The following is a 25,223-nucleotide window of genomic DNA, read 5'->3' as shown; positions in this document are numbered from 1 at the left end:
TGTTATATGTGTTTTATACTGTATTCTTACAATAAAGTAAGCTTGATAAAAGAAAATGTTAATACTCTGGTTTCTCCTCAGATCGTATAAATCTTTTCGCCTTTTACTGAAGAAAATGTTAAGGAAATCATAAGGAAGAGAAAATATATTTATGTACTGTATTGTAAAAAATTCATTTATAGTTGGATCCACACATTATAAACCAGTGCTGTTCAAGGATCAACTGTACTTTCTCTAGCTGTCTTTAGGGACACGCTGGGACCTTTCATGTCTCACTGTCATTTCTTAGAGGGGCTCTCTCTACCTGGTCTGCTTGCTGAGCAACTTCTAGAATAGGTATGGAAGCTCTCATGTCGTCATGCTATGTTTGAGGCCCGTGGCTCAGCCAGTTGATAACTGTTTGGTGTTGGGTATGTTACTTTATATTCTTGAGACTCTTCTTTGACATTCAAAAGATAAGAATAATTGTTCTTTCCCATGGTTAGCCTACAGAATAGAAAAAAATTCAAAATGCATTGCATCTAGGAGGTAATAAATAACTGTTAATATTATGATCTTAAATATCAGTCTCTGCTCCCATGTCATCTGCTGTGCAAGGTCAACTTTGAATAGTGTTATTTATGCTCATTTCACTCTATTCTTCTTTAAAGCAATTATTATTCTGATTCTAAATTAGTGGAACTTCCCAGTAAGTTTTTCATCTTTCAGAGAAGAGACTCCCATTTTTCTTTCAGCTTTTCCAGTCTTTTCTTATTCCTTTTTATACCAGTCTTCTTGTATTTAGGACTACACAAATGGTTTGTTGAAATATAGTTCATTCCCAGTTTTATGAAGTCTGGTTCCACAAAACACATATGCACATAACCCATGTTAATATTCCCTCTTTTGTTGCACTAAGGCTAAGTAACAGATCCTAGGTAACAAATGCAAAAGTATCTAATTTTTCTGGAATCTGGAATTTTCAGAATTTTCCGTATTACTGTTGTTTTTTTTTTAATGTTTATTTATTTTTGAGATAGAGAGACACAGAGCATAAGTGAGGGAGGGGCAGAGAGAGAGGGAGACACAGAATCCGAAGCAGGCTCCAGGCTCTAAGCTGTCAGCACAAAGCCTGATGTGGGGCTTGAACCCACAAACCATGAGATCATGACCTGAGCCGAAGTTAGATGCTTAACCGACTGAGCTACCCAGGTGCCCCTCCATATTACTATTTAACCTGCTGAGTTAAATGTAGGTACCAGGGAAATTTCGATGAAATGAGAAGAAAAGTAGAGGATATAGAAGTAAAGATCAGAAGTCCTATCTCAAATTGTATTTCAACACCTGATTTTAAAAAATCATAAGAAATAGGTAGAACAGCAGAGAAATGGAATCATAAGCTGCTGAGAAGGCCTGTGGCTAACGTTTATGGGACAGAACAAGAGATCAAATGGAGGCTCCAGCTATTTTTTGTCTCACTCCGACTCCGTCCTGTGCCTTGAGAGCTCCCCCATGGTGGCATCCTAAACTCCTCCCTGAGTGGGTAAGTTCATGTCCAGTGAAAAGCTCGATGGTTCTGGTTACTGGGATCTAAAGGTGACACTATTGCTGATAATTCATCTGGTGTTTAGGTTAAGGGCTAACCATGTGGCCTGCTTTGGAAACATTTTCTGTTTGGGGGGGTGAGAGGATGGGCTTATAAATTCGTTGGAATTCTAAGTCACTGTTACCTAACATGTGAGTCATGGTCTCCTGGGTAGCTTTGGAGTTATGACAGGGGTTGGCAAATCTGAATGGTTTGATACCATTTTCTATAGACCATAAATATGTCAAACTCATCAACAAACTTTTACAAAGGTACATTGGGTTGAATAAAATGCGACTTCATTTTATAGTGTTTTAATATCAATGAAGCTTTTTTATTATTATATACATTTTAAAATCAATGAATCCCAAAGGGTAGCTATCATTATGTGGCTGGTTATTTTATTACTATATATTTTTTTAATTCTAGAAAATGGATCAATCTACAAAAAAAAATTGAGAAAAATGAATTTAGTATTTAAAAGAATTTTAAAGACTTTAACTAATGCTCTCAGGGCTGAACAAATGCAATCTTGTGTTGTCAATTATACTTTTGGGATGGGGAACCAGCCTAAAGGTTTTACTTGACAGAGGAAGATTTTATTTGATTCCTCAGTGACTCAGGTCACAGAATGTTAAATGCTTCCGGGCTGCTTTTAGAGTGAGGTTTCAATAGAGGGGTGGGTAAGATGTGGGAAAATAGGCCACATAATTTAGTTTTCATTTGTGTCTAATAATTAAGAGAACATATGAATCATTTTCTACCTAGTTAAATCCGTTGCGTCCTCTGTTATATCCTAGATCAATGTATTGGGCAGGGTTCTGATAGGAAGCAGATGTCACACTCGAATTGACACTAATTACAGAAGTGTGGACAGGATTCAAGAAAAGCAAGATGGTTTGGTGCCTCGGGCTAAGCCTAAAGGGGAAGAGGAAGGAGCAGTTCCTGGAATCTGAGGAGACTGTGCTATAGAGAAGGCCATGTGGCAGGAGCTGTGGGCTTTAGGAGAGGAGTTCTGTGGGGGTGCAGGAGCTTGGGGAAGAAACACCCTGAGACCTCTCCCTTCTAACCTCTGCGTCTCCCTTTGGACACTTCCATGACAAGAGGAGGGCAAGGGAGCCAGGACACAAAGTGAAGGGAGGAAGCATGGAGTGACTCTGGAGGGACAAGTGGAAGATACTCAGCACAACCAACACTACGTAACATATCAGGTATCTGTCTTTTACTACATAAATCGTGGGGGTGGGGGGTAAGGGAAATCGTCTCTGGGTTTTATATGATTATGAATATGATTCAGTTTATGATTATGTGCAGTTGTGATGACGTAATTCAGACTGGCTAAATCCTTCAACTTATCTGAGTCTTAGTTTTACATCTGTACAATGTGGATAGAAGATCTTCTTTCCTAGGTTGTTCTCAGGTTTCAGACATTTTATGTAGATTAGGATGCAGCAAAGTCAGTTTGCTAAAGACTTTAGGGCACTGAGGAACCTTTGAACTGAGTCAGCTGTCATCTTTGCTTTTGCCTGTCAATTACTAAGTGTTCAGTACATGCTCTGTGTGGAATTTATATTCTTGGCAGTTTGTAAACTAGTTGGGAATGTAACTTAGGGGGATATCGAACCTGTGTAGTCTACGAGTATTGACTGTAGTCTGTTCTTAGTATGTCTTACACATTTTACTATTTATTTATCTTGGTGCTGATGTGACCAGTAAAATAGACATTTATTTAAGAGTGGTATGAAGCCTTGATAACTTCTTGGGTGTTTTGTTTTATTTTTATCACGGTGCTATGTTTTCTCTATCAAAGGAAGACTAAAAACACACTATTTGGTGGGGTGAGGTCAAGAGAGACTTTTTTTTTTTTGTGATTCTAAAAGGAATCTTGTACTTAAAATAGTAAGAAGGGCGCCTGGGTGGCTTAGTCGGTTAAGCGTCCGACTTCAGCCAGGTCACGATCTCGCGGTCCGTGAGTTCGAGCCCCGCGTCAGGCTCTGGGCTGATGGCTCGGAGCCTGGAGCCTGTTTCCGATTCTGTGTCTCCCTCTCTCTCTGGCCCTCCCCCGTTCATGCTCTGTCTCTCTCTGTCTCAAAAATAAATAAACATTAAAAAAAATAAAATAAAACAAAATAGTAAGATACATAGGAATAAACCTAACCAAAGATGTAAAAGACCTGTGTTCTGAACACTATAAATCACTGATAAAATTGAAGACAACGCAAAGAAATGGAAAGACATTCCATTCTCCTGGATAGGAAGAACAAATATTGTTAAAATGTCTATACTACCCAAAGCAATCTACACATTTAATACAATCTTATCAAAATACCAGCAGCATTTTTCACAGAGCTAGAACAAAAAATCGTACAATTTGTATGGAACCACAAAAGACCCCAAATAGCCAAAGCAGTCTTGAAAAAGAAAAGCAAAGCTACAGGGATCACAATTCTGGACTTCAAGTTATATTTTAAAGCTGTAGTGATCAAGGCAGTATGGTACTGGCACAAAAATGGACATATAGATCAATGGAAAACAATATAAAACCCAGAAATGGACCCACAACTATATAATAAACTAATCGTAAACATAGCAGGAAAGAATATTCAGTGGGAAAAGGACAGTCTTTTAACAAATGGTGATGGGAAAACTGGATAACAACATGCAGAGGAATGAACCTGGACCAGTTTCTTACACCATATACAAAAATAAATTTAAAATGGACTAAAGACCTAAATGTGAGACATGAAACCATAAAAATCCTAGACAAGAACACAAGCAGTAACTTCTTTGATATCAGCCATAGCAACTTCTTTCAAGATAGGTCTCCTGAGGCAAAGGAAACAAAAGCAAAACGAACTATTGGGACTACATCAAAATAAAAAACTTCTGCACAACAAAGGAAACAATCAACAAAATTAAAAGCCATGCTACAGAATGGGAGAAGGTATTTGCAAATGACATATTTAGTAAAGGGTTAGTATGCAAAATATGTAAAGAAATTATATAATGCCACAAAACAAATAATCTGATAAAAATGGGCAGAAGACATGAACAGACAGTTCTCCAAAGAAGACATCCATATAGCCACAGACACATGAAAAGATGCTCACCATTACTTACCATCAGGGAAATGCAAATCAAAACTAGAGTGAGATAGTACCTCACACCTGTCAGAATGGCTAAAATCAACAACACAAGAAATAAAGGTGTTGGTGAGGATGTGGAAAAAATGGAACACTCGTGCACTGCACTGTTGGTTGGAATGCAAACTGGTGCAGCCACTGTGTAGAACAGTATGGAGGTTCCTCAAAATGTTAAAAACGGAACTACCTTATGATCCAGCAATACATTACTGAGTAGTTACTCAAAGAATATAAGAACATTAACTCAAAGAAACACATGCACTCCTATGTTTATAGCAGCATTGTTTACAATAGCCAAGATACGGATGCAGCCCATGTGTCTATCAACTGATGAATGGATAAGGAAGATGTTGATATAGAATGGAATACTATTCAGCCATAAAGAAGTGAAATGTTGCCATCTGCACCAACACGGATGGAGTTAGAATAATGCTAAGCAAAATAAGTCAGAGAAAGACAAATACCATATGATTTAAATCATATGTGGAATTTTAAGAACACAAATGAGCAAAGAGAAGAAAATAAGACAAAACAAGAAACAGATTCTTTAAAAAAATCTTTTTAAGTTTATTTATTTATTTTGAGAGAGACAGAGCATTAGTAGGGGAGGGGCAGAGAGAGAGAGAGAGATGGAGAGAAAGTATCCCAAGCAGGCTCCACGTTGTCAGTGCGAAGCCCGACATGGGGCTCGATCCCACAAACTGCAAGATCATGACCTGAGCCAAAATCAAGAGTCAGATGCTTAACTGACTGAGCCATCCAGGTGCCCCCAAACAGATTCCTAATTATAGAGAACAGTTTGGTGGTTACCAGAGGGAAGGTGGATGGGAAGATAGGTGAAGTAGGTGAGGGAGATTAAGGAGTGCACTTGTCATGATGAGCACAGAGTGATATACGGTATGTTGAATCACTATATTATATACCTGAAACAAATATAACACTGTAGGTTAACTAACTGGAATTAAAATGAAAAAAAAAAGGAAAAAATTGGTTTCTGACGACAAGTCTTTCCCTGTATTGCATAACAAATTGAAGAACCTAGTGGTACCAGTTCAACAATGCCTATAAAGTGGAGAGTGTCAGGGGCCCCTGAGTGGCACCTGAGTTGGTTAAGCATCTGACTTCAGCTCAGGTCACGATCTTGCCATTCATGAGTTGAGCCCCGCATCAGGCTCTGAGCCTGGGGCCTGCTTTGGATTCTGTGTCTCCCTCTCTCTCCTCCCTTCTCCTGCTCATTGTGCTCTGTCTCTGTCTTAAAAATAAATAAACATTAAAAAAAATTCAAATGGAGAGTCTCCCCTTTCAAACTCTTAGTGCAGATAATACAAATTTTAGGGTAATGCTCCAATATAGGAACGGGGATGAAATCTGGAGAGTAAAATTTATTTAATCCTGAATGCAAATCTTTCATGTTTAGCAAAAATAAGAGAGGCTATGTCAGCTCCTTGCTCTCTGTCAGTATCTCTGGTATGACCCAGCCAGCTCTTCTTGTCTATCTATTCTACAGGCAGAATTTGATCAAAAGAGGATGCCCCATGGACCCAGACAAACCTGATTTCACATCCTGGATCTGTAAGTATCAGGTGAGTGAATTTGGGCAATTTACTTCTAACTGGGCCTAATGTAAAAATATACACATTGAAAAGTTATTCTGAGCTTCAGCAAGACAGATTGATATTATGGGGATGGAAAAAAAATTTCCTCCTTGGGTGCTATGGCTCTAAGAACTCTCATCACTTTAGTGCTTACAATTTCAAGGCTGGAAGGACCCCTGGTAATCTCCACTTTCTTTTCAAAGAGGGAAACCTAAAGAGATTATAAAACATGCCCATGGTCATAGAAGTGGTTAGTGGTAAAATTCAGACTGGAATTCCATCCTTTCCTGCCTGAAAGTGAAATTGGTCAACAACAAAATGTGATGAGGAATCAAATTGTATTGAATGCAGGTTTTGAGAATCTAGCTAGTGGTATCCACTGAGCTGATAGTGAGACTCAAAAGGTGAAGTCAACACAACCAGGAAGATGCCAATCTAGTCGAAGGAGAATATAACCACATCACAAAGTTTGATGATGATCCAACACAGAACACAAATACACCGAGCTATAGATCCAGAGATGGGAGAAATTTAATTATGTCTGAGGTACAAGACATAATGAAATCTACCTTGTAGTTAATAAAAGGATCGTATCCTTCCAGCTCTTCCTACCTGCCCCATTATTTATTAATAGAGCAAATATTTCTGTATCCATCTTATGTACTAGATGCTCTCTTTGTAGTTACGGAGAAACTAAAGTACAGGTTTCCCTGTTATTTCAAAGTAGAGTGTTCCTAGGAAACATTTCATAAGCTGAAATGACATAAAATGAAGAATCAGTTACCATTAATTTACATGAAAAATCTGAGTTTTCTCAGACGCAAAAAATAACCTCTGCTAGGCCTTTCTGATACCTAGGGCACATCCTGCTAATGCATGCACAAAATACAGACAAAGCGCAGATGCTCAGAGACAGTGTTCAAAGCCATGGCGCCACGACACAGAGTGTAGTCCTGGGGAAGGAACTTGGCAGTGCCACTCGCTTGCTGCCTCCTTAAATGGCCAGCTACGAAATCAATACGGAACGCTATTTTCATTTCTCACCTTTTCCCCTAAAAGCAAACATCCTCTTCGGATTTCTTTCAGTTAGCAAAAACTAACTGAATTAGTACCACATGAGGGTCTAATGTGCGTCTTCTGTAAAAGCAAGGTGGCATAACATGAACTTTCGAAAAGCGGGGGATACGTGTACTCCTAAAAATTTTGCAGTTAAGGATCTGCAGGGAGATGTGCTGTAGGGGGGACACGGCCATCAATTTGGTGTTGATTTCCCCAAGAACAAACCAAGTGCAGAAGGCCCCCTAATTGTCAGAACAGCGGGTAAGATAACCCTCAGTGTCAGTGGGGCACCTGGCTAGACCTCTTAGGCAATCCTTCAGCAGGTGCACTAACACTTTAAGGAGCTGGAACGCAGCAATTCCTCCTCTAGTTCTCTGCTCCTCCTCCGCCCTCCCCCCTCCTTGCCTCCAAGGTCTTGCATTGTGGGCCACGCCCCTACGCGCTGGTTGGTCCTCACAAACATGATGAAACTTCCCGCACGCATTACAGGAGCTAGGCCAGTATAAAGTGAGAGGACGCCCGGCCGCCCCGCCCGCCAGCTGCAGCCCCTACCTGGCACCTTGGTCACTCCACCCACTGGATCCCAGGTAAGCCAGGCCCTGCTGCGGGGTGCAGAGTCCTTCCAGGGTACCCTGGGCCGCTCCGGAAGGGGGATTGGAAGGAGAAGGAGGAGGATGCGCGGCAGTCTGGCTAGCACACTGGTGGGCAGAGGCTGATCCGGGCGCCGGAGGGCTCTGCGGCTCCCACCCGTAAAGGGGGCGGGGCCGATTGTTGCGCACAGGGGAGCCAGCTGCAGGGTAAAGACCCCAGTCTGGCCCTGCAGAGGTTGGGATCAAGTGGAAGGCAGAGGGGAGGCCGGGTTGCAGCCCACGTTGGCCCTTGTAAATCTTACTGTTTTTAAAAATTACATTGCATCGAAGCCTGTGGAAAATTTTGCAGTCCGGGGGCCCTGCTGCGGACTGGCCAGAGGGTGCACGTGGCTGGGGTGCAGTCGGAGTTTCGGGACACACAATCGCTTGGTCCTGGTCTCAAGGCTGTAGGTCCAAGCCTAAGGGTCTGTACTTAGCCCCTCACCACTGGTCCCACCATCTCCCTCTCCCTGCCCCACCCCCCAGCCAGACTGCAAGACTCAACAAGTGACTTAATGAGCAAATCCTGCCTAGAAGACAACTGTTCAGGGCGACAGGCGGCTCGGTATGCGAAAAAGCAAATGAATGAACATGCCTTTCTCAGTGGATATCTGTCTGTTCTGTAGGGCTGGTTTCAGATTAATGTTACTATTTTCAATAAAAGGACAGTTTTCTTCTGTGCCCTTGGTCTACATTATTTCTTCTTCCTGGGTACTTGAGTAACAATTTAACAGGACCCCTAACTCTTTTTTTTTTCCCCCATTGATTGGCTACGTTCCTTTAAGATTACTTAGAAGTAATTTAGGTCTTGAACCTGTCCAGGAGTTGGTTGCTGATATCTTAAGGTAAAAATAAAACGAGATGGTGAAATTGAAGTGGTTGGTAAATAGCATAGAAATTAAATGCATTGGATCAGCACAAATTGAGTACACATGTAACTGTTTTGAGAACTTCGAAGGCAGACTAGTCCGAATCAAGGTCTGGGTAAGTATAAAATACGCCAGATGTTAACTTCAGTAGAGAAAAGCAATATAAAATATCTTGTCGATAACTTTTATGCCTGATTACCTGTCAAAATACTATCTTTTAGTACATTGTGTTAAAATAGATTTAAAAACTTCCCATTTTCTCATGACTTTTTTAATGGAGCCACCAGCACATTGAAAATTACATATGTAGCTCACATTTCTACTGGACAGCACTGCCCTAGAAGTTTATGAGGAAATAGGGAAAATTACTGGGAGCGGTAACAGCAGTTGGAAAAAGCATTGCAAATAGGACCTTTGCAAGTGAGACTGATTCCAACAAAAATAGATAACAGTTTTAACTTGCTATTTCCTGCTGGAGAAGTGTGTTGCCCGTCTTTCCCTAATATGTGTTGCCGGTCTTTCCCCTCTGATTTAGTGCTTAGTGTGTGTTTCCTATAACAGGCTTAATAATGGGATTCACTAAGCAGCATTAGGAAGACTTAGGGAAATGATTCACTAATGACGACCTCTTGTGATTTTTAAAGTACTGTCTCAGCCCATTTTTCATTGGTATGGAGTCAAAGATAGATGGCTTATCAGTAGTCCTCTCACCTCAATCTAAGTGAATTTCCCCCTAAATCTCAAATATCTCATTAGAGGCTATTTGCCAGGTTCATGGAAGGGACTGCATAGAACATGTGCTACTTCATTTCCAAGTTGTTGGAATCACTATCATTTTTTATTAATTTGATATGGTCTCATTAAAAGGCCAAACAAAGGTTTGGTTCATTTAGCTGTGCATGTCCTCAGAGGATTGCTCAAAGTGATTGATGTAACTTGAAACAACATATGTATTCTATGTATATTTTATATAGTATATTTATGTTATATATAATATACTTATATTATATATATTTATATATGATTTTTGTTTCAAATTAGGCATCCACTGCAAATTTGCATTTAAAAAAACCCAAATAGTTCCAAGTTATTTTGGTAAAATAGCTGTTTTGAGTTGGCAGCATCTAAATAAAAACACTTTATTTCACAATTGAGAATATAAAATTGCAAAGTACCATTCACAGGAATTATTTGTTTGCTTCTTGGCCTGTAGGGATGGCCAGCTTGTTTTTCAGAGATGTTCTTGCTGTTTATATCCCACCTATTTTGCTTTCTTATGGACCAAAGCAGCTTTGAGACAAAAGTATTTGAGGACATTTTTGTCATTTAGGACATTTTGATGGTGAACACTATGTATCTCTGTCAACTTAAAATTTTTTTTTTGTAATCGATCCAGGGTATCTAATGTCAGATAACATGCCTTTTGTCTCTTTAGAATTTCTTTTATCACATTTGAATAAATCACTTAGAGGTAAACTAGAAGTTGTGAAATGCTTGTAATAGCTATGTATCTTAACATTACACGAGCAGTATGTGTGATCTTTCTTACCTGCTATACTCTACGTGTAGTTACTACAGGTAAAGAGAGGACATTTAATTGTCAGGAGTCCCGAGAGGGGACTGTAGTAGTAATCTGGGGAGTCTATTGGATTTTTGAGGGCTTCTGACATTCTGGGATGGAGAGAATGGGACAGGGACCTCTCACTAGGTTGGAGCCAGCCTGCATGTATATCTGTATCTTGGAAGTAAACCTAGAATGTGGCCTGACTACTCCGGCTCAGGTGAGCCAAGGTCCAAGGTGAGAGAGATGCAGGCATTGACGGGGTGCTAACTGCTTTAGCCGGCTGGATGTGAAGGTCATGCATCTTTTCTGAATACTTGTAAATCAATTAAATCAGTCTCAACTCCTGTGTGCCTGCCAGCCTAATGCTATAGATCAGATGGTTTAAATATCAGTCTTTGAAGTAGTTTATGCCAGTTTTTGGAATCAAGATTTAATACAGACTTGGATATTGAATATTCAACTGGTCTGCTTTTCTCTCCATAGAGAGCCCCTAGCTCCATTGCACCATGTGTGGGATTTGGGCCCTCTTTGGCAGTGATGACTGCCTTTCTGTTCAGTGTCTGAGTGCTATGAAGATTGCACACAGGGGTCCAGATGCATTTCGCTTTGAGAATGTCAATGGATACACCAACTGCTGCTTTGGATTTCATCGGTTGGCCGTGGTTGACCAGCTATTTGGAATGCAGCCAATCCGAGTGAAGAAATATCCTTATTTGTGGCTTTGTTACAACGGTGAAATCTACAACCACAAGAAGGTAAATAAACCAGAAGATATCTGGATGTGATTAAACCTCAGGGCTAGTTGGTTGTAATAATTTTATATATTTTGTATAAAGCTTTTTACTTTTCACACAGTTTCCATGTTCATTACCTCATTTGCTCCAATTCTAAAGAGAGATAGGGCACAGATGCACAAGGAGTTCAAATGGCCTGGTCACAAAAAAAAGACAAAATGAAGATTATAATTCTTTAACTCTTAGAATTTTTTTTCCTGTCATGAATTTGAATATTAATTAGAGCCTGTGTTTGGTACTGGGGATACAGTAGCAAGTATGAGACATAGGTCTGCACTCTGATGGAGTTTATTCCATTAAAAATAAAAAAAGACAAAAAATCCTTGTACATAGGATAGATATTCTGGACAAAAAAAAAAAATAATATGGGAGATCCAATGTCAGCAAGGGTGGTCAGAGAAGGCCTCTTGAGGAACTGACACTTGAACTGAGACCTAATGGATAATGATCAACTAGTGGGGCTGGGAACAGCATTTCATGCTGGGGGAATAGCATGTGTAGAAGCCCCGAGGTAGGAAGCAGCCCTGGGATTGTCAGATGTGATCAAGGGGTAGGTAGGTGGGCAGGGCACGACCAGATCAAGCAGGACTCGGCAAGGAGTTGGAATATCATTCTAAGAGTAGGGAGACTGGAGGACTTTAGGGCAGGTATGGAATTTAATAGTTTGGAGGTAATCATACTGGTAGCTTTTATATAATGCTGCCCTTATGACATTTATTGCTACTGTGTACTGACTGCACTTAAACAGAGCCACAGGACAGAAGAGTGAAAGGAGTGATTTTTTTAGCAGTATTAAAATTGGAACAGCTTTCTAATCTGGTGAAAGCTTACTCAGGATGAGAGTGGTGAGGGGGTGGAAATTCTGACCCCAGGGAGCCAAACTGGCTAAGAACCTTCCAATCTGGAATTATTTGGCTAGTGTTTCATAAATTTTTTAATGCAAAATTTCCAAGTTATTTTTTGTTTGCCACCCTCCTCCCCAACTTGTAATTTTGAAAATTTAAAACATATAAAAAAGAACAAAAAAGAAGAACCAAAAAAAAAAATAGAACAAATAGAACCTAGGTTATTTAATTGTTAATGTTTTGCCGTATTTGCTCTATTGCTCTCTTTCTGTATATACACCTAGGCATTTAATTTTGGGCTGAATCATTTTAGAGTATACTGCAGATATCATGACACTTTACTCCTAAATATGCAAGCACTTATCTCTTAAAAATGAGGGCCATCCTCTACCTAATACCAATACTATTAAACCCAAGAATCAATAAGATCATCTAATATTGAGTTCAAATTAAATTTCTGCAAGTGTCACAAAAATGTCTTTATAGCTGCTTTGTTTTGTTGAAGCCTGATAGCATTCATACTTCATACATTTAGTTGTTAGGTTCCTTGGTATTTTTTGAGTCTTGATATACATCTGTCATTCATGGGGAGGTATTTATATTCTAGCCACCATTAGGACATTTTTATCTCTGGACAATAGCTTTTACCATTGTGTGTCATCTCATAAGATTACTTTTAATAATAGGCTTCTCATTTGAAAAGTTTTTATGGTTATTCAGCAGATTCCTTTCAGACATTTATTAAGAGTATATAGGCATGATTTTTCTAGGTGCTTGGAGATGAAATGGTGAACACGAAAAGTAAGAATGGAATTTCAAGCTAGTGAGAGTACAGGAGGTACTTACAGGAGGTAAGACTTCTTTCTTACCAAGCCAAGTTAGTGCCATACACACGAGAATGCTAGGTTGTATTTTGGCAATATTAACCTTTCACCTTAAATCAGATAGGAAATACCTTGTGTAACTTGAACAACATTGCTGCTTTTATATATTTTGTTGAAAAGTTACAAAATAGTAAATATTTCACAAGTATTTTTATTCTAAATTACCAAATATATTGTATTTTCAAAAGCATAGAAATTCCATTGCATCTACCAATCATCTAAGCTTCTGTTGCGTGAGCAGCCAGAAATCTGTTGATGAGGAGGATGGCCATTTTACATCTGTATAAAGGACATTACAACATAAGCTCCAAAGCCCCTCCTTTTTTTTTTTTTTTTTTTTTTTGATGAAAAAAAATTTACCTCTAATAAAATCCAGCTAGAGATGTGCTGGGTGTGGAGGAAGAATAAATGAAGGAGAGGAGGAATCTGAGTAAAGGCTGGGGCAGAGAGGAGGCTCTCTCTCTACAGGGATCATCAGGGGCTTGCAACCAGCAGGTCAAGTGGCGGTGTGATTTCTGGATGGTGGCAGGATACAGGGACTTTTATCTAAGTACAGCTTTTTTTTTTTTAAGTTTATTTATTTTGAGAGGGGAGGGAGGGGTAGAGAGAGAATTCCAAGCAGGCTCTGCAATGTCAGTGCGGAGCCCAGTGTGGGGCTTGAATTCACAAACTCTGAGATCATGACTTGAGCTGAAATCAAAAGTTGGACACTTAACTGACTGAACCACCCAGATGCCCTCTAAGTGCAGCTTTTACCTAAGTGTGATTTCAGGAGAGTGCAAAGTGGAACATGGGAATCATTAACCAGTAAGTTACCTGCAAGATTTAGCCAAAGAGCAGTGATGAGAGTAGTGGAGGATAGATTTGGGAAGCTGTTGCTTACTGAAATCACTGAATGCTTTGGGGGGTATATTTATTCTTCCGATACGTAAGTGCAAAAAGGCAAGCAAAAGACTGCTTCCAAACCCCACCTGCTAGTGACAGGATCTCCCCTGATCTCTCTCAGAGGAGGGAGAGGTCAACAGGAAGTGGCTTTATAGTCCCTCGAGGCAGCCAGAGCCCATGGTTTGGGTCATTCTGTGAGTGCTTATAGACAGAAGTTTCACAAGTGATAGAGTGAGCGTGATTGTGAAGCATGTTTATAGGTCAGCCATATACAGACATATAGATTTACTTTGTGAATTTTATTTTATTTTTTATTTTTTTTTCAACGTTTATTTATTTTTGGAACAGAGAGAGACAGAGCATGAACGGGGGAGGGGCGGTCAGCCATATACAGACATATAGATTTACTTTGTGAATTTTATTTTATTTTTTATTTTTTTTTCAACGTTTATTTATTTTTGGAACAGAGAGAGACAGAGCATGAACGGGGGAGGGGCAGAGAGAGAGGGAGACACAGAATCGGAAACAGGCTCCAGACTCCGAGCCATCAGCCCAGAGCCTGACGCGGGGCTCGAACTCACGGACCGCGAGATCGTGACCTGGCTGAAGTCGGACGCTTAACCGACTGCGCCACCCAGGCGCCCCTGCTTTGTGAATTTTAAAAACATGTTCTGAATGTTTAAACTTAACCAGGATTTCCCCGTGATTTTGTTTATAGGAACCTCTTCTCTCTCCATGGTAAGCCAAAAATAGGAGTAAGCACAAAGAAAGAGCAACTCCAAGGATTTCTCCCCCTCCTAGTTGGCCAGTGGTGATGGAGAGCCAGAGCCCAGCGTAATGTAATCAGGCCCTCTCCCTCTGTGCTGAATGGTCATGATGGTCACTTTGCTGAGCTCTTGGGGCACGTGGACTACTAAAGCTCCCCTGTCATTTTCTCTATTAGTGAGAAGTAGTTTAATGCCACTGCAATGGTGGGAAGACTGAATATTCTAGGCTTCCCCCGGGGGGCCATCAGCTTTATCTGGACCGTGTGTCTTCATCATTGTGATGGAGCCATTCGTCAGGGAATAGTACCAACTGTGTGTGTCCTTTTACTTTCCATTTTCATAGGCAGGTCTTTGAGACTGAAATGGAAAAACCTCAGCTGATCCTATATTCCCAAACCAAAATATTACAGTTGGGGAAGACACATTTTTAGTGTCATTGCAACCTCTTTGCTTAACTGACATACAGATGTAAACATACATGTATTATAGACATAGGACATGTATAATGGGCATTCCTATCCTTCCTGATATGTATGACTGTTTTGCTACATTGCCTCTGCTTTTCATTTATCAGAAGGCAACTAAAATGTGCACATTTAGCTTTATGCTGTAACGAATGAGCAGAATTGTAAGTTCAAACGAGTTGTATTTTGATAATGCCATGATTCTTCTAAATAAGGTGCGTGATTATCGAACATAGAAATGTTGAAGCAACTTTGCAACAAAAAATTATTAGTGGATGCACAAGGACTGTAACATTAACATTTTTATTTTGCTATTGCTTTCACAAGATGCAACACCATTTTGAATTTGAATACCAGACCAAAGTGGATGGTGAGATAATCCTTCATCTTTACGACAAAGGAGGAATTGAGCAAACAGTTTGCATGTTGGATGGGGTGTTTGCATTTATTTTGCTGGATACTGCCAATAAGAAAGTGTTCCTGGGCAGAGATACTTATGGAGTCAGGCCTTTGTTTAAAGCCATGACGGAAGATGGATTTTTGGCTGTGTGTTCAGAAGCTAAAGGTAATGATAGAATTTGTCTGTAGGTATTCATTATTACTCTGGTTTTGTGTTTTCCTCTTGATCATATTTGCAAATCCTATGCTGGGCAGTCCAGAAGTTTTCGAGTGACTGTTTCTCAATGCTTTTAGAATAGCGTGTCAAAAACTAATCGGTTGATGGTCCTCCCTGCTTGAAACTTTTTAATTAATCCTCATCCCCCATAGGGGTTGTGTGGCTCTCTTGAGGTCCGCTTGCTAGGCAGGAATCTGGGTCCGATCTGATCTTTGAATTCAGTCTGACACAGAAGATGACTGGGCTGACAAACTCAAATTGTGACTCGTAATGAGCATTTAGATAGGCTGTTCCCATTTACAATAAAACACTGGTTTTTAATCAGAGATCATGGTGATGCCAGGTTGTTTACTCCCTGTGAAAACTTTTGAAGAAATTTAGATTATACTGTTTAACACACAGTATATAATAACTAGTTCTGCCATTACCTCATAGTGGATCATTTTGCTTGTTCAAGGACCAGAAATCATGGCTGTTTCCTTAACATACCTCAGTGATGACAAAGAAATGACTGCCAGGGTATCATAACAGTAGCAATTTCAAGTCCATCTTCTTGCTTAATATGTCTTTTCTTATAGAAAATAGATTTTCTTGATCTGAAATTCCAGTCAGGAAGAAGAAATTGAATGTTGGGGATCTTCTTATTACTTTGAACTACTAGAAATCAGTGTAACCTTAGGGTACATCTCTACCACTGTTCTCTCTCTAGTAAGTAGGTGGTAGCATTTGGGTTCATTCTTCCCTATTTTGCTTATATAATGGACATGTGTTTATATCAAAAAGGGGGAATAAACAGGAATTGAGAGGATAGTAAGTAATGGTGAATTGTATCTTGAGTAAAATTATCGTTTTGAATTTGTAGGTCTTGTTAACTTGAAACACTCCACAACTCCTTTTTTAAAAGTGGAGCCTTTTCTCCCAGGACACTATGAAGTTTTGGATTTAAAGCCGAATGGCAAAGTTGCATCAGTGGAAATGGTCAAATATCATCACTGTAGAGATGAGCCCCTGCATGCGCTCTATGACAATGTGGAGAAACTCTTCCCAGGTAACAAAGCGAACGTCCACCCGCCTGTTCCCCTCCTGTCTCTCCCAAAGGGGAAAAAAAGTGCTACTTTCTTGTCATTGGAATGGTTCAAATCAGAAGAGCTCTTTCCTATTTAATTTGGAGGTGGCACATGGGGATTTGGCAAATTCCACCCTGGAGCAGGTGTCATCATGATTGATAGATGATTGTCTGCCTTGTTTCAGTAAATAATTCAGCCCAAGATTTTCTGGAACTGTTGATTTGCTTTACGTGTTTATAGGTTTTGAGCTAGAAACTGTGAAGAACAACCTCCGGATCCTTTTTGACAATGCCATAAAGAAACGCTTAATGACAGACAGAAGGATTGGCTGCCTTTTATCAGGTGAAGTCTATTAAAAAGCCCAATTATATTTAGCACATATTTAAGTAAATGATTTGTAGCTATCCCTAAGATTTTGACTATAAAATATTTATGATTTAATTTTTCCTCCATTATAGGACAAAAATGTTTTCTGTAAGCTGCATTTAATATTCATGGCAATAGAGCAGCTTCAGGTTACATTCTAATTATTGGTATGAGTGAGCTAATAAACATTTTTTAGAATTGTGTATGGTGACTTTTGACCAATTCAAGTACTGTAATCATTATGTCAGGTTATGTGTTAGATTTTTCATAATGTTGATTTTCGGTTTATAAAACTTGGGGATTTTTAAATTTTTTTTTTAAATTTTGTTTATTTTGAGAGATAGCGTGTGTAAGTGGGGGAGGGGCAGAGAGAGGGGTAGAGAGAGAATCCCAAGCAGCCTCCATGCCATCAAGCACAGAGCCCAAAGCACGGGCTCAATCTCACAACTCGCGAGATCATGACCTGAGCCGAAATCAGGAGTTGGACGCGTAACTGCCTAAGCCACCCAGGCGCCCCTAAAAGTTGGGGATTTTAAATAGCAAAACTCTAATCTTGGTGCTTACTGGGATTGTAAATCATATCTGTTTCTCGTAAGCATGGCGTATAGCCAGTGTACTTCCCGTCTTGCTCATAGGGGGCTTAGATTCCAGTTTGGTTGCTGCCACCCTGTTGAAGCAGCTAAAAGAGGCTCAAGTACAGTACCCTCTCCAGACATTTGCGATTGGCATGGAAGACAGTACTGATTTACTCGCTGCTAGAAAGGTAAGACACCGTCCTGCCCATTATGTAATTGGGACAGACATAAGGATAAAAATCTAGCCACTAATTAATGATTCTGTACTTATGCTGTATTGACTCAGGTAATTGTTTTAAGTTAAATGTATTAAAATAAAATGAAATGCATTGTTGAGTATCAAGTGTGTCATACACTGTCCTCTGGGTACTTCTACTAAGGCTCATGCAATCCTCATAAAAACCCTGTGATAATAATTCTGTCGTTTTGAAAGTAATGGTACAGTGGTTGTGACTGCATGCTTTGGAGCAGACTACTGGTCTCAAATCCTACCTCCAACATACGATTCCTCACTTATGTAATGGGAATGACAGTATCTACTATGGGATAATGTCAAGGTGAAAATGATAGAATTCATGAAGTGCATAGGATAGAGCATAGCCTGTAGTAAGTACTTTGTAAATGTTAGCTGTTTTCATTTCTTATAAAGCACCGTGTTTAGGATTATGGGCAGAGAGGACCTTGTACATACACATTCCGTGTTTGGGAGACTTTGTTCCTACTCTGGCAGAATTTACAGGGAATGGATGAGTGCAGTGTCAAAGCAAGTTGATCAAGGCTAAAAGAATCCAAAACAGCCACAGAAAAAAGAATGAGGGGAAGGCATTTCCCTTAGGAATAACATCCTGAATGTAACATAAACCATCGATGGAGGGCCAATAGGGGGCTGAGGTTAGAGTGGGGCCATGTTGGACTAGAGAGGGAGGAAGTGGGTGAGGGAACTTAAGTGGGGGGTGGGGGGGACACAACTCACTGGAAGCCTGTGGACAGTTAGGTTGAAGTCTTGGAGTGGGAAGAGCTGATGGGCTGTCTACCTCTTGGTCAAGTCAGGGCAGAGACTGGGGGAGGCCAGGAAACCTAACTGGGCTGTGTATGTGGTGACTAGAGAATCATTTCCTCATATTTTGCCTGATTTGTTTTTCACTATTATTAATTTATAACATGTTGTGACATGACAGTATTCATGTTTCATTTTCAAGGGCAGTGCTTATAACAAGTATATGGATATTTCTTAAATAATCAGGTGGCAAATCACATTGGAAGTGAACACCATGAAGTCCTCTTTAATTCTGAGGAAGGCATTCAGGTCCTGGATGAAGTCATATTTTCCTTGGAAACTTATGATATTACAACAGTACGTGCTTCAGTAGGTAAGGTATTTTACAGTATCTAAAAGATTTTTTTTTAATTTTTTTTAATGTTTATTTATTTTAAGAGAGATAGAGAGAGACTGAGTGCAAGTGAGGGAGGGGCAGAGAGAGAGGGAGACACAGAATCCAAAGCAGGCTCCAGGCTCCAAGCTGTCAGCACAGAGCCCGACACGGGGCTCGAATTCATGAGCCGTAAGATCGTGACCTGAGCCGAAGTCGGATGCTCAACCGACCGAGCCACCCAGGTGCCCCTCTAAAAGATTTTTAATCCTGAAAAGAGTATAAGGTATAAAAGATTATTTCGAACAACAGTTTAAAAAACAATACTTAAGAATGAATGCAAATAAAACTCTTAGGTCAGCACTATTTTAAGACCAGACCATTTAAGAATTCCCCCAATCTTTTTTTTTTTAATTTATTTTTTAATGTTTATTCATTTCTTGAGAGACAAACACAGAGTGTGAGGAGGGGAGGGGCAGAGAGAGGAGGAGACACAGAATCCGAAGCAGGCTCCAGGCCCGGAGCTGTCAGCACAGAGCCCAACGTGGGGCTTGAACTCACAAACTGTGAGGTCATGACCAGAGCCGATGTCGGACATTTAACTGACTGAGCCACCCAGGCACCCCTCCCCCAATCTCTTTTGGAGTGAGAGGAAATAAACACATAAACTCCCCCATTTATGGTGTCCCTACAGACAGTCCTTTACTTACCATGGTTTGACCTGAACAATTTTCGACTTTATGAGGGTGTGAAAGCAATACACATTCAGCAGAACCCTTACTTTGACTTTTGAATTTGGATCTTTTCCTGGGCTAACGCCATGCAAAGGATTCTCTCTTTCTCTTTCTCTGTCCGTCTCTCTCTCTCTCTCTCTCTCTCTCTCTCTCTCTCTCTCGATACTGGGCAGTTGAGCTGCAGTTCCCAGTCAGCCAAGTGATCACAAGGTTGAACAACTGAAACACTTATAACCATTCTGTACCCACACCCATTCTGGTTTTCACTCTTAGTACAGGGTCAGTGAATTACATAAGATGCTCAGTGCACCATTCATTACCAAGTAGGCTTTGTGGTCTGTGATCCTGCCCAACAGTAGGCTAATGTCAGTGTTCTGAGTACATTTGGGGTAGGCTAGGCTCAGCTATGATGTTCAGTAGGTTAGGTGGATTTGATGATGTTTTCAACTTAAGTGGGTTTATCAGGGTGTAAGTCGAGGAAGATCTGTATTTATATTTCTCCAAAGAATAGATGCACATTTCTGCACTCCTCACTCCCCAATTTCTCTGCATATAGTTTCTTGGGCTGTATAAGGAAATAGGTCTGTGTTGTAACTAATTTATGTAAGGAATACTCATATATACTTTGGTAACTATTCTATCATATGACTTATCAATCAATAACTATTACTGCCCAGCAAGCAATGCTAATTTTGTCCTGTGGATATATGGCAAGATCAGAAGTATACTCCAGTGTCGTTGAGCCTCTAATGTGCTACTGGCTGAGATATGTCTCTCTTTTAAGAGACTCAGAATCTATCTGAGAAGACTCCATTGCAAAGTTTAGGGCATGAGAATATTACCACAGGGGTGATATTGCCCACAAGAGAACTAAATTGGTTCTTGGAGTGTAAAAAAGAATTTTCTGTATACAGTGGCCTGTGGGCTTCCAAAGGGCCACACTATATAAATAGATTTGTAGTATATCCAGTACTCATATTTCATTGAGAAGGCAATTACGAAAAAATGTCTAAAAAGTCTTCCTAGATCGGTGATCATGAAAAAAATGATAAAGAACAAATACTGGTTTACATAGATTTGCAGCCGGAACCAATGGCTCTCTTTTAGTAATTTACATAGTATTCTTAACCACCTGTGAAATTTGGTGTTAGGAAAGAAAAGCCTGAACTACCAAAACTCCCAACTTTTATTATTTTTGTATGATAATATTGGTATGAAAGTTATGAATTTGTTTTAGATATTTGTCATTGTTCAGTTTGTCAGAGTTCTAAGGTGGATATTCTTGGTCTAAAAGCATTACAATTTTAAAACCCGTATATAAAATTGTGGAATAAGGGGCACAGTGGCTGTGGCTCAGTCGGTTGAGCGTCTGACTTTGGCTTAGGTCATGATCTTTTGATTCTTGGGTGTGAGCCCTGCATTGGGCTCTGTGCTGACAGCTCGGAACCTGGAGCCTGTTTCAGATTCTGTGTCTCCCTCTCTCTGCCCATCTCAAAAATAAACATTAAAATTTTTTTAATAAATAGGTAAAATTGTGGAATGATTTTGGGCTGTTTCATTGCAACCGTACAACTTCTGGGTAAAGTATATAAAAATTAGCTTATAGATAAAAGGTCATTATTTTGGAAACTACATTATTAATACAGAGTTCAAGTCTAAGTAAAACATCATTGTTTCCAAAAGCTAAATACGAGACATTTTTGGTGGCCAGTTATGTTGACATCAACAATTTCTGTTTGTCTACTAAGGTATGTACTTAGTCTCCAAGTATATTCGGAAGAACACAGATAGTGTGGTGATCTTCTCTGGAGAAGGTTCAGATGAGCTTACGCAGGGTTACATATATTTTCACAAGGTAAGTTTTCTGACATGGAGGGATATTGGTGCTGGGTGAAGAAAAGTGGTTTGTTTGCTCTCGTCTGTCTTAACGCTTGAGTATCTTGTGACGTATGTGAGGAAAACTGATAGTGTCTGCTTTGTATTTCTTTGGGGGGGGGGGGAAGAAGTCTTAATGTGAGATAATCTCCATTTTTCAGAACTGGTGAAGCAGGAGAATCGGGAGTCTGACTTTTCTGAATCCCCTGTGGCAGCCTGGTTACTGCCCTGGGCGTCCATTTTATCGCCTGACAGCTACCTGTTTGGTGTGCAGGAAGGCCTGTTTTAGCAAGTAGGGACCCCCCTTCCCCAAACTTTGTTTAGCTTTCCGTCTTACTCCCACTAGAGCTGGAATATGGGAAAGAGAAATGAACACTGTTATGTGTGCACAAGCAAAGCTGTTGGTGTATTTGTAACTCCACCTGTTTATAAAACAGGCTCCTTCTCCTGAAAAAGCCGAGGAGGAGAGCGAGAGGCTTCTGAAGGAACTCTACTTGTTCGACGTTCTGCGGGCAGATCGCACTACTGCTGCCCACGGGTAACTCGGTAGTTTGAGAAGCAATAGTTAAGACAGCCTCAAAAATCAAAAAGCTCAATGGCCAATTACTTTTTTCAGTTGATTATACGTTTGTGCAAAGTATGACTTTTTGTTTTTTGAAAGAGAGCATGAGTTTATATGCACACGTGAGCAGGGGAGGGGGAGAAAGAGAATCTTAAGCAGGCTCCACGGCCAGCACAGAGCCCAACTTGGGGCTCTCACAGCTGTGAGATCATGACCTGAGCCGAAATCAAGAGTCAGACACTTAACCCCCTGGGTCACCCAGGTGCCCCACAAAGTACGACTTCGATAGAGAAAACGAAGCTTGTCTCAAAGCACTGTTCTGGTATTGGTGAGGAGACTGTAGGTTGTTTTAGATGGACTTCGTCTTTAAAGCACAGCCACACTCTGCTACCATCAGAACAACCGAAAGGGAAGGCAGGTGCTGCTCTTTTTAAGACTTTTTAAGAGAAGTTAAAGCTGACACAGCCCCTGTGACAAGTGTTGAGTGCCTACCACACCTGTTTGATACTGTGGTGACCCTGCGCGGGCACAGGGCAATGAAGAGCCGGGAGGGTTGATTAGATTATAAACAGGTTTCTCTATTTCTGGTTGCCTGAAGTTTTCACTTTTTAGAGTCATGTTGGAGAATTCAGAACTCTTACTGTAGGTGATAAACTACGTTAAATATTTTAGTTGCTTCTACGAAATCACACTTAGATTAGAAAATAGATATGGTGTGGGGAAGGAACTGAATCCATGGTTATTATCCATTTGCCTTAACCAGAGTCACCAGGATTCAGGAAACACGACGTGGCCTTTGATGAAACACTGTGGAACAGGGGTATATACTGCATGTTGTATGTAAATCATTTAGTAGTAAACAATTCTGAATTCTTTAGTTTTCCATAGGACAAGAGATGGCCTCACCAAGAAAAAACTTTGAGTCAGGTATAGGAAAAGTACGTTCTTAATGATCAGATCACTCATGTTTACCATTTTCTGCTCTTTGAGATGTGCATTTAATTGTTTACAGAAGGGAAAGTAAAATTATTTTCCGTTTGTTTCACTCTCTAGATGAGGTAATACATATTGTTGGGAATGAAGATTTTTGCTACTCACGCAGTAGTAAAGGATAGTCAGGAGGACCCTAAAAATGACTTTTAGCCTTAACATTACGTAGAGGCTAGTTGAATTGCTAAGAAACTCAAGGAGAATCTAAAAGGACAGGCACTAAATATCCATTTTGATTTTGATTTTTCTTTTCCCCTTTAAGCCTTGAATTGCGCGTCCCTTTCCTGGATCATCGATTTTCTTCCTATTACTTGTCTCTGCCCCCAGATATGAGAACTCCCAAGGTAGGTGAATCAATGCACGATGAAAACTGTCTATTGCTATTAAATGTATTTGGAATTTTTACTGCCATTCCTTTGTTTTCATGTCAGAATGGGATAGAAAAACATCTCCTGAGAGAGACATTTGAGGACTCCAATCTAATACCTAAAGACATTCTCTGGCGGCCAAAAGAAGCATTCAGTGATGGAATAACCTCGGTTAAGAATTCCTGGTTTAGGATTTTACAGGAATATGTTGAACATCAGGTATAAGGTCTTTAAAATATTTTCTGGCATAGGACAATTTGGATGTAGAATGGCAATCACTGTCAATTTTGTATTTCACTTAAATTTTGTGTCTGTAGGAGAAATTCCCTGTAAACAAGAGTTTTATAAGAATTTCATAAGATTTGGGGCACCTGGGTGGCTCAGTCAGTTAAGGATCTGACTCTTGGTTTCAGTGCAGGTCATGATCTCATGGTTTGTGAGTTCAAGCCCCGCATCAGGCTTTGTCCCGACAGTGCAGAACCTGCTTGGGATTCTGTCTTCTCTCTCTCTGCCTCTCCCCTGCTCATGTGCTCTGTCTCTCAAAAAAAGCAAACAAACAAAAAAAGAATTTCATAAGATTTAAGTAGCATGAAGGATTATATAGTAGCATCTAAAATTCAAAGAGCAAGAGAAGAGACTTACCAATCATCACTGACCTTCATTTAACATTTAACACCTGCCGGGTGCCAGACATTATTAGTCATAAAACACTCAGCGCCACCGTGTATTAAAATTATTCGCAGAAATGTTCCTTGAAAGTTGCTGCAGCTGTGTCTATTATTGTATTTTAGCATTTTCTAAGTGATGGGTGATTCAAAGGGTCTCTTGCACAATTTACAGTCATGCCTTTTTATATCTTTTGTTGTTGGGAAGCCACATTAAATACAAGTGTTTCTATGCCATTTAACAGAGCCATTTTGAACTTATATTCTTACAGGTTGATGATACAATGATGGCGACTGCAGCCCAAAAATTTCCCTTCAATACTCCTAAAACTAAGGAAGGCTATTACTACCGTCAAATCTTTGAACGCCACTACCCAGGCCGGGCAGACTGGCTGACCCATTACTGGATGCCCAAGTGGATCAATGCCACGGACCCTTCTGCCCGCACTCTGGCCCATTACAAGTCAGCCGCCAAAGCCTAGGCACCATCTGAGCTATCCAGTGAAAGGAGACATTCCTCCTGTGATGAGTAGGGGGCTTGGGGGCAGGAGGGGGAGCAATGAGCATCAACCATTCCGGCTTGTTGGGCATGGAAAAAAATAAAAGTCTTGAATCTGACACAGTGCTATAGTCATTTATATTCATACAGCCCCTTCCTTAGAGGGAGCTAGCAACTGAGCAGCTTTTACTGTATCCCAGGAAGGTAGAGAGTGAGCTTAGGAAAGGAGGAAGCAGCCTGTCATTTGCAGGAGTCCTTGCCTCCTCTTAGCGTGGCCTTTTCACAGCTTCCCTCTCTGTTCTTTCTGTATTCACAGCAGCTGGCGAGGCAGGCTCTGTGGTGCTGAGTCCGTCGTGGACGTCCCTGACAGCTCTCTCTTGTAAGACAGTAATTCATATTTTCATTTTTCTGGTGGAGCCAACACCTCTTCTGGAACTACTGTTCTAGATCTGAGATCAGCAGATTGTTAGGGAC

At 40.3% G+C, this 25,223-nt stretch overlaps 1 protein-coding gene across 2 annotated transcripts; it reads left to right on the top strand.

The window, feature by feature from the left end:
- The first annotated feature begins 1,364 nt into the window (after window positions 1-1,364).
- On the top strand, window positions 1,365-24,868 carry ASNS (asparagine synthetase (glutamine-hydrolyzing)). 2 transcript variants are annotated; one of them, XM_006929201.5, is made up of 15 exons: window positions 1,365-1,522; window positions 2,669-2,775; window positions 6,215-6,290; window positions 7,851-7,948; window positions 10,907-11,178; window positions 15,390-15,627; window positions 16,541-16,726; window positions 16,986-17,087; window positions 17,747-17,874; window positions 18,930-19,056; window positions 21,539-21,645; window positions 22,103-22,203; window positions 23,480-23,561; window positions 23,649-23,804; window positions 24,523-24,868. In XM_006929201.5, exons 5-15 carry the CDS (start codon window positions 10,930-10,932, stop codon window positions 24,730-24,732), a joined length of 1,686 nt encoding a protein of 561 aa, XP_006929263.1. In that variant the 5' UTR covers window positions 1,365-1,522; window positions 2,669-2,775; window positions 6,215-6,290; window positions 7,851-7,948; window positions 10,907-10,929; the 3' UTR covers window positions 24,733-24,868. The 2 variants fall into 2 exon arrangements, with proteins under 2 accessions (XP_006929263.1, XP_023106138.1); XM_023250370.2 differs by lacking the exons at window positions 1,365-1,522; window positions 2,669-2,775; window positions 6,215-6,290; window positions 7,851-7,948 and adding an exon at window positions 8,179-8,555.
- The last annotated feature ends 355 nt before the right edge of the window (window positions 24,869-25,223 follow it).

This window comes from Felis catus, chromosome A2, assembly GCF_018350175.1.
Source record: "Felis catus isolate Fca126 chromosome A2, F.catus_Fca126_mat1.0, whole genome shotgun sequence".
Classification (NCBI taxonomy): domain Eukaryota; kingdom Metazoa; phylum Chordata; class Mammalia; order Carnivora; family Felidae; genus Felis; species Felis catus.
The sequence above is the reverse complement of the archived record's forward strand: the minus strand, read 5'-3'. Positions and strand labels throughout refer to the sequence as shown.

Bases quoted from the DNA above. Each gene is read 5' to 3' on its own strand.
- ASNS (XM_006929201.5), top strand. From the start codon at position 10,930: ATGTGTGGGATTTGGGCCCTCTTTGGCAGTGATGACTGCCTTTCTGTT. The intron at 22,204-23,479 runs GTAACTCGGTAG...TTCCCCTTTAAG, and splicing joins CGCACTACTGCTGCCCACGG to CCTTGAATTGCGCGTCCCTT. The intron at 23,805-24,522 runs GTATAAGGTCTT...ATATTCTTACAG, and splicing joins AGGAATATGTTGAACATCAG to GTTGATGATACAATGATGGC.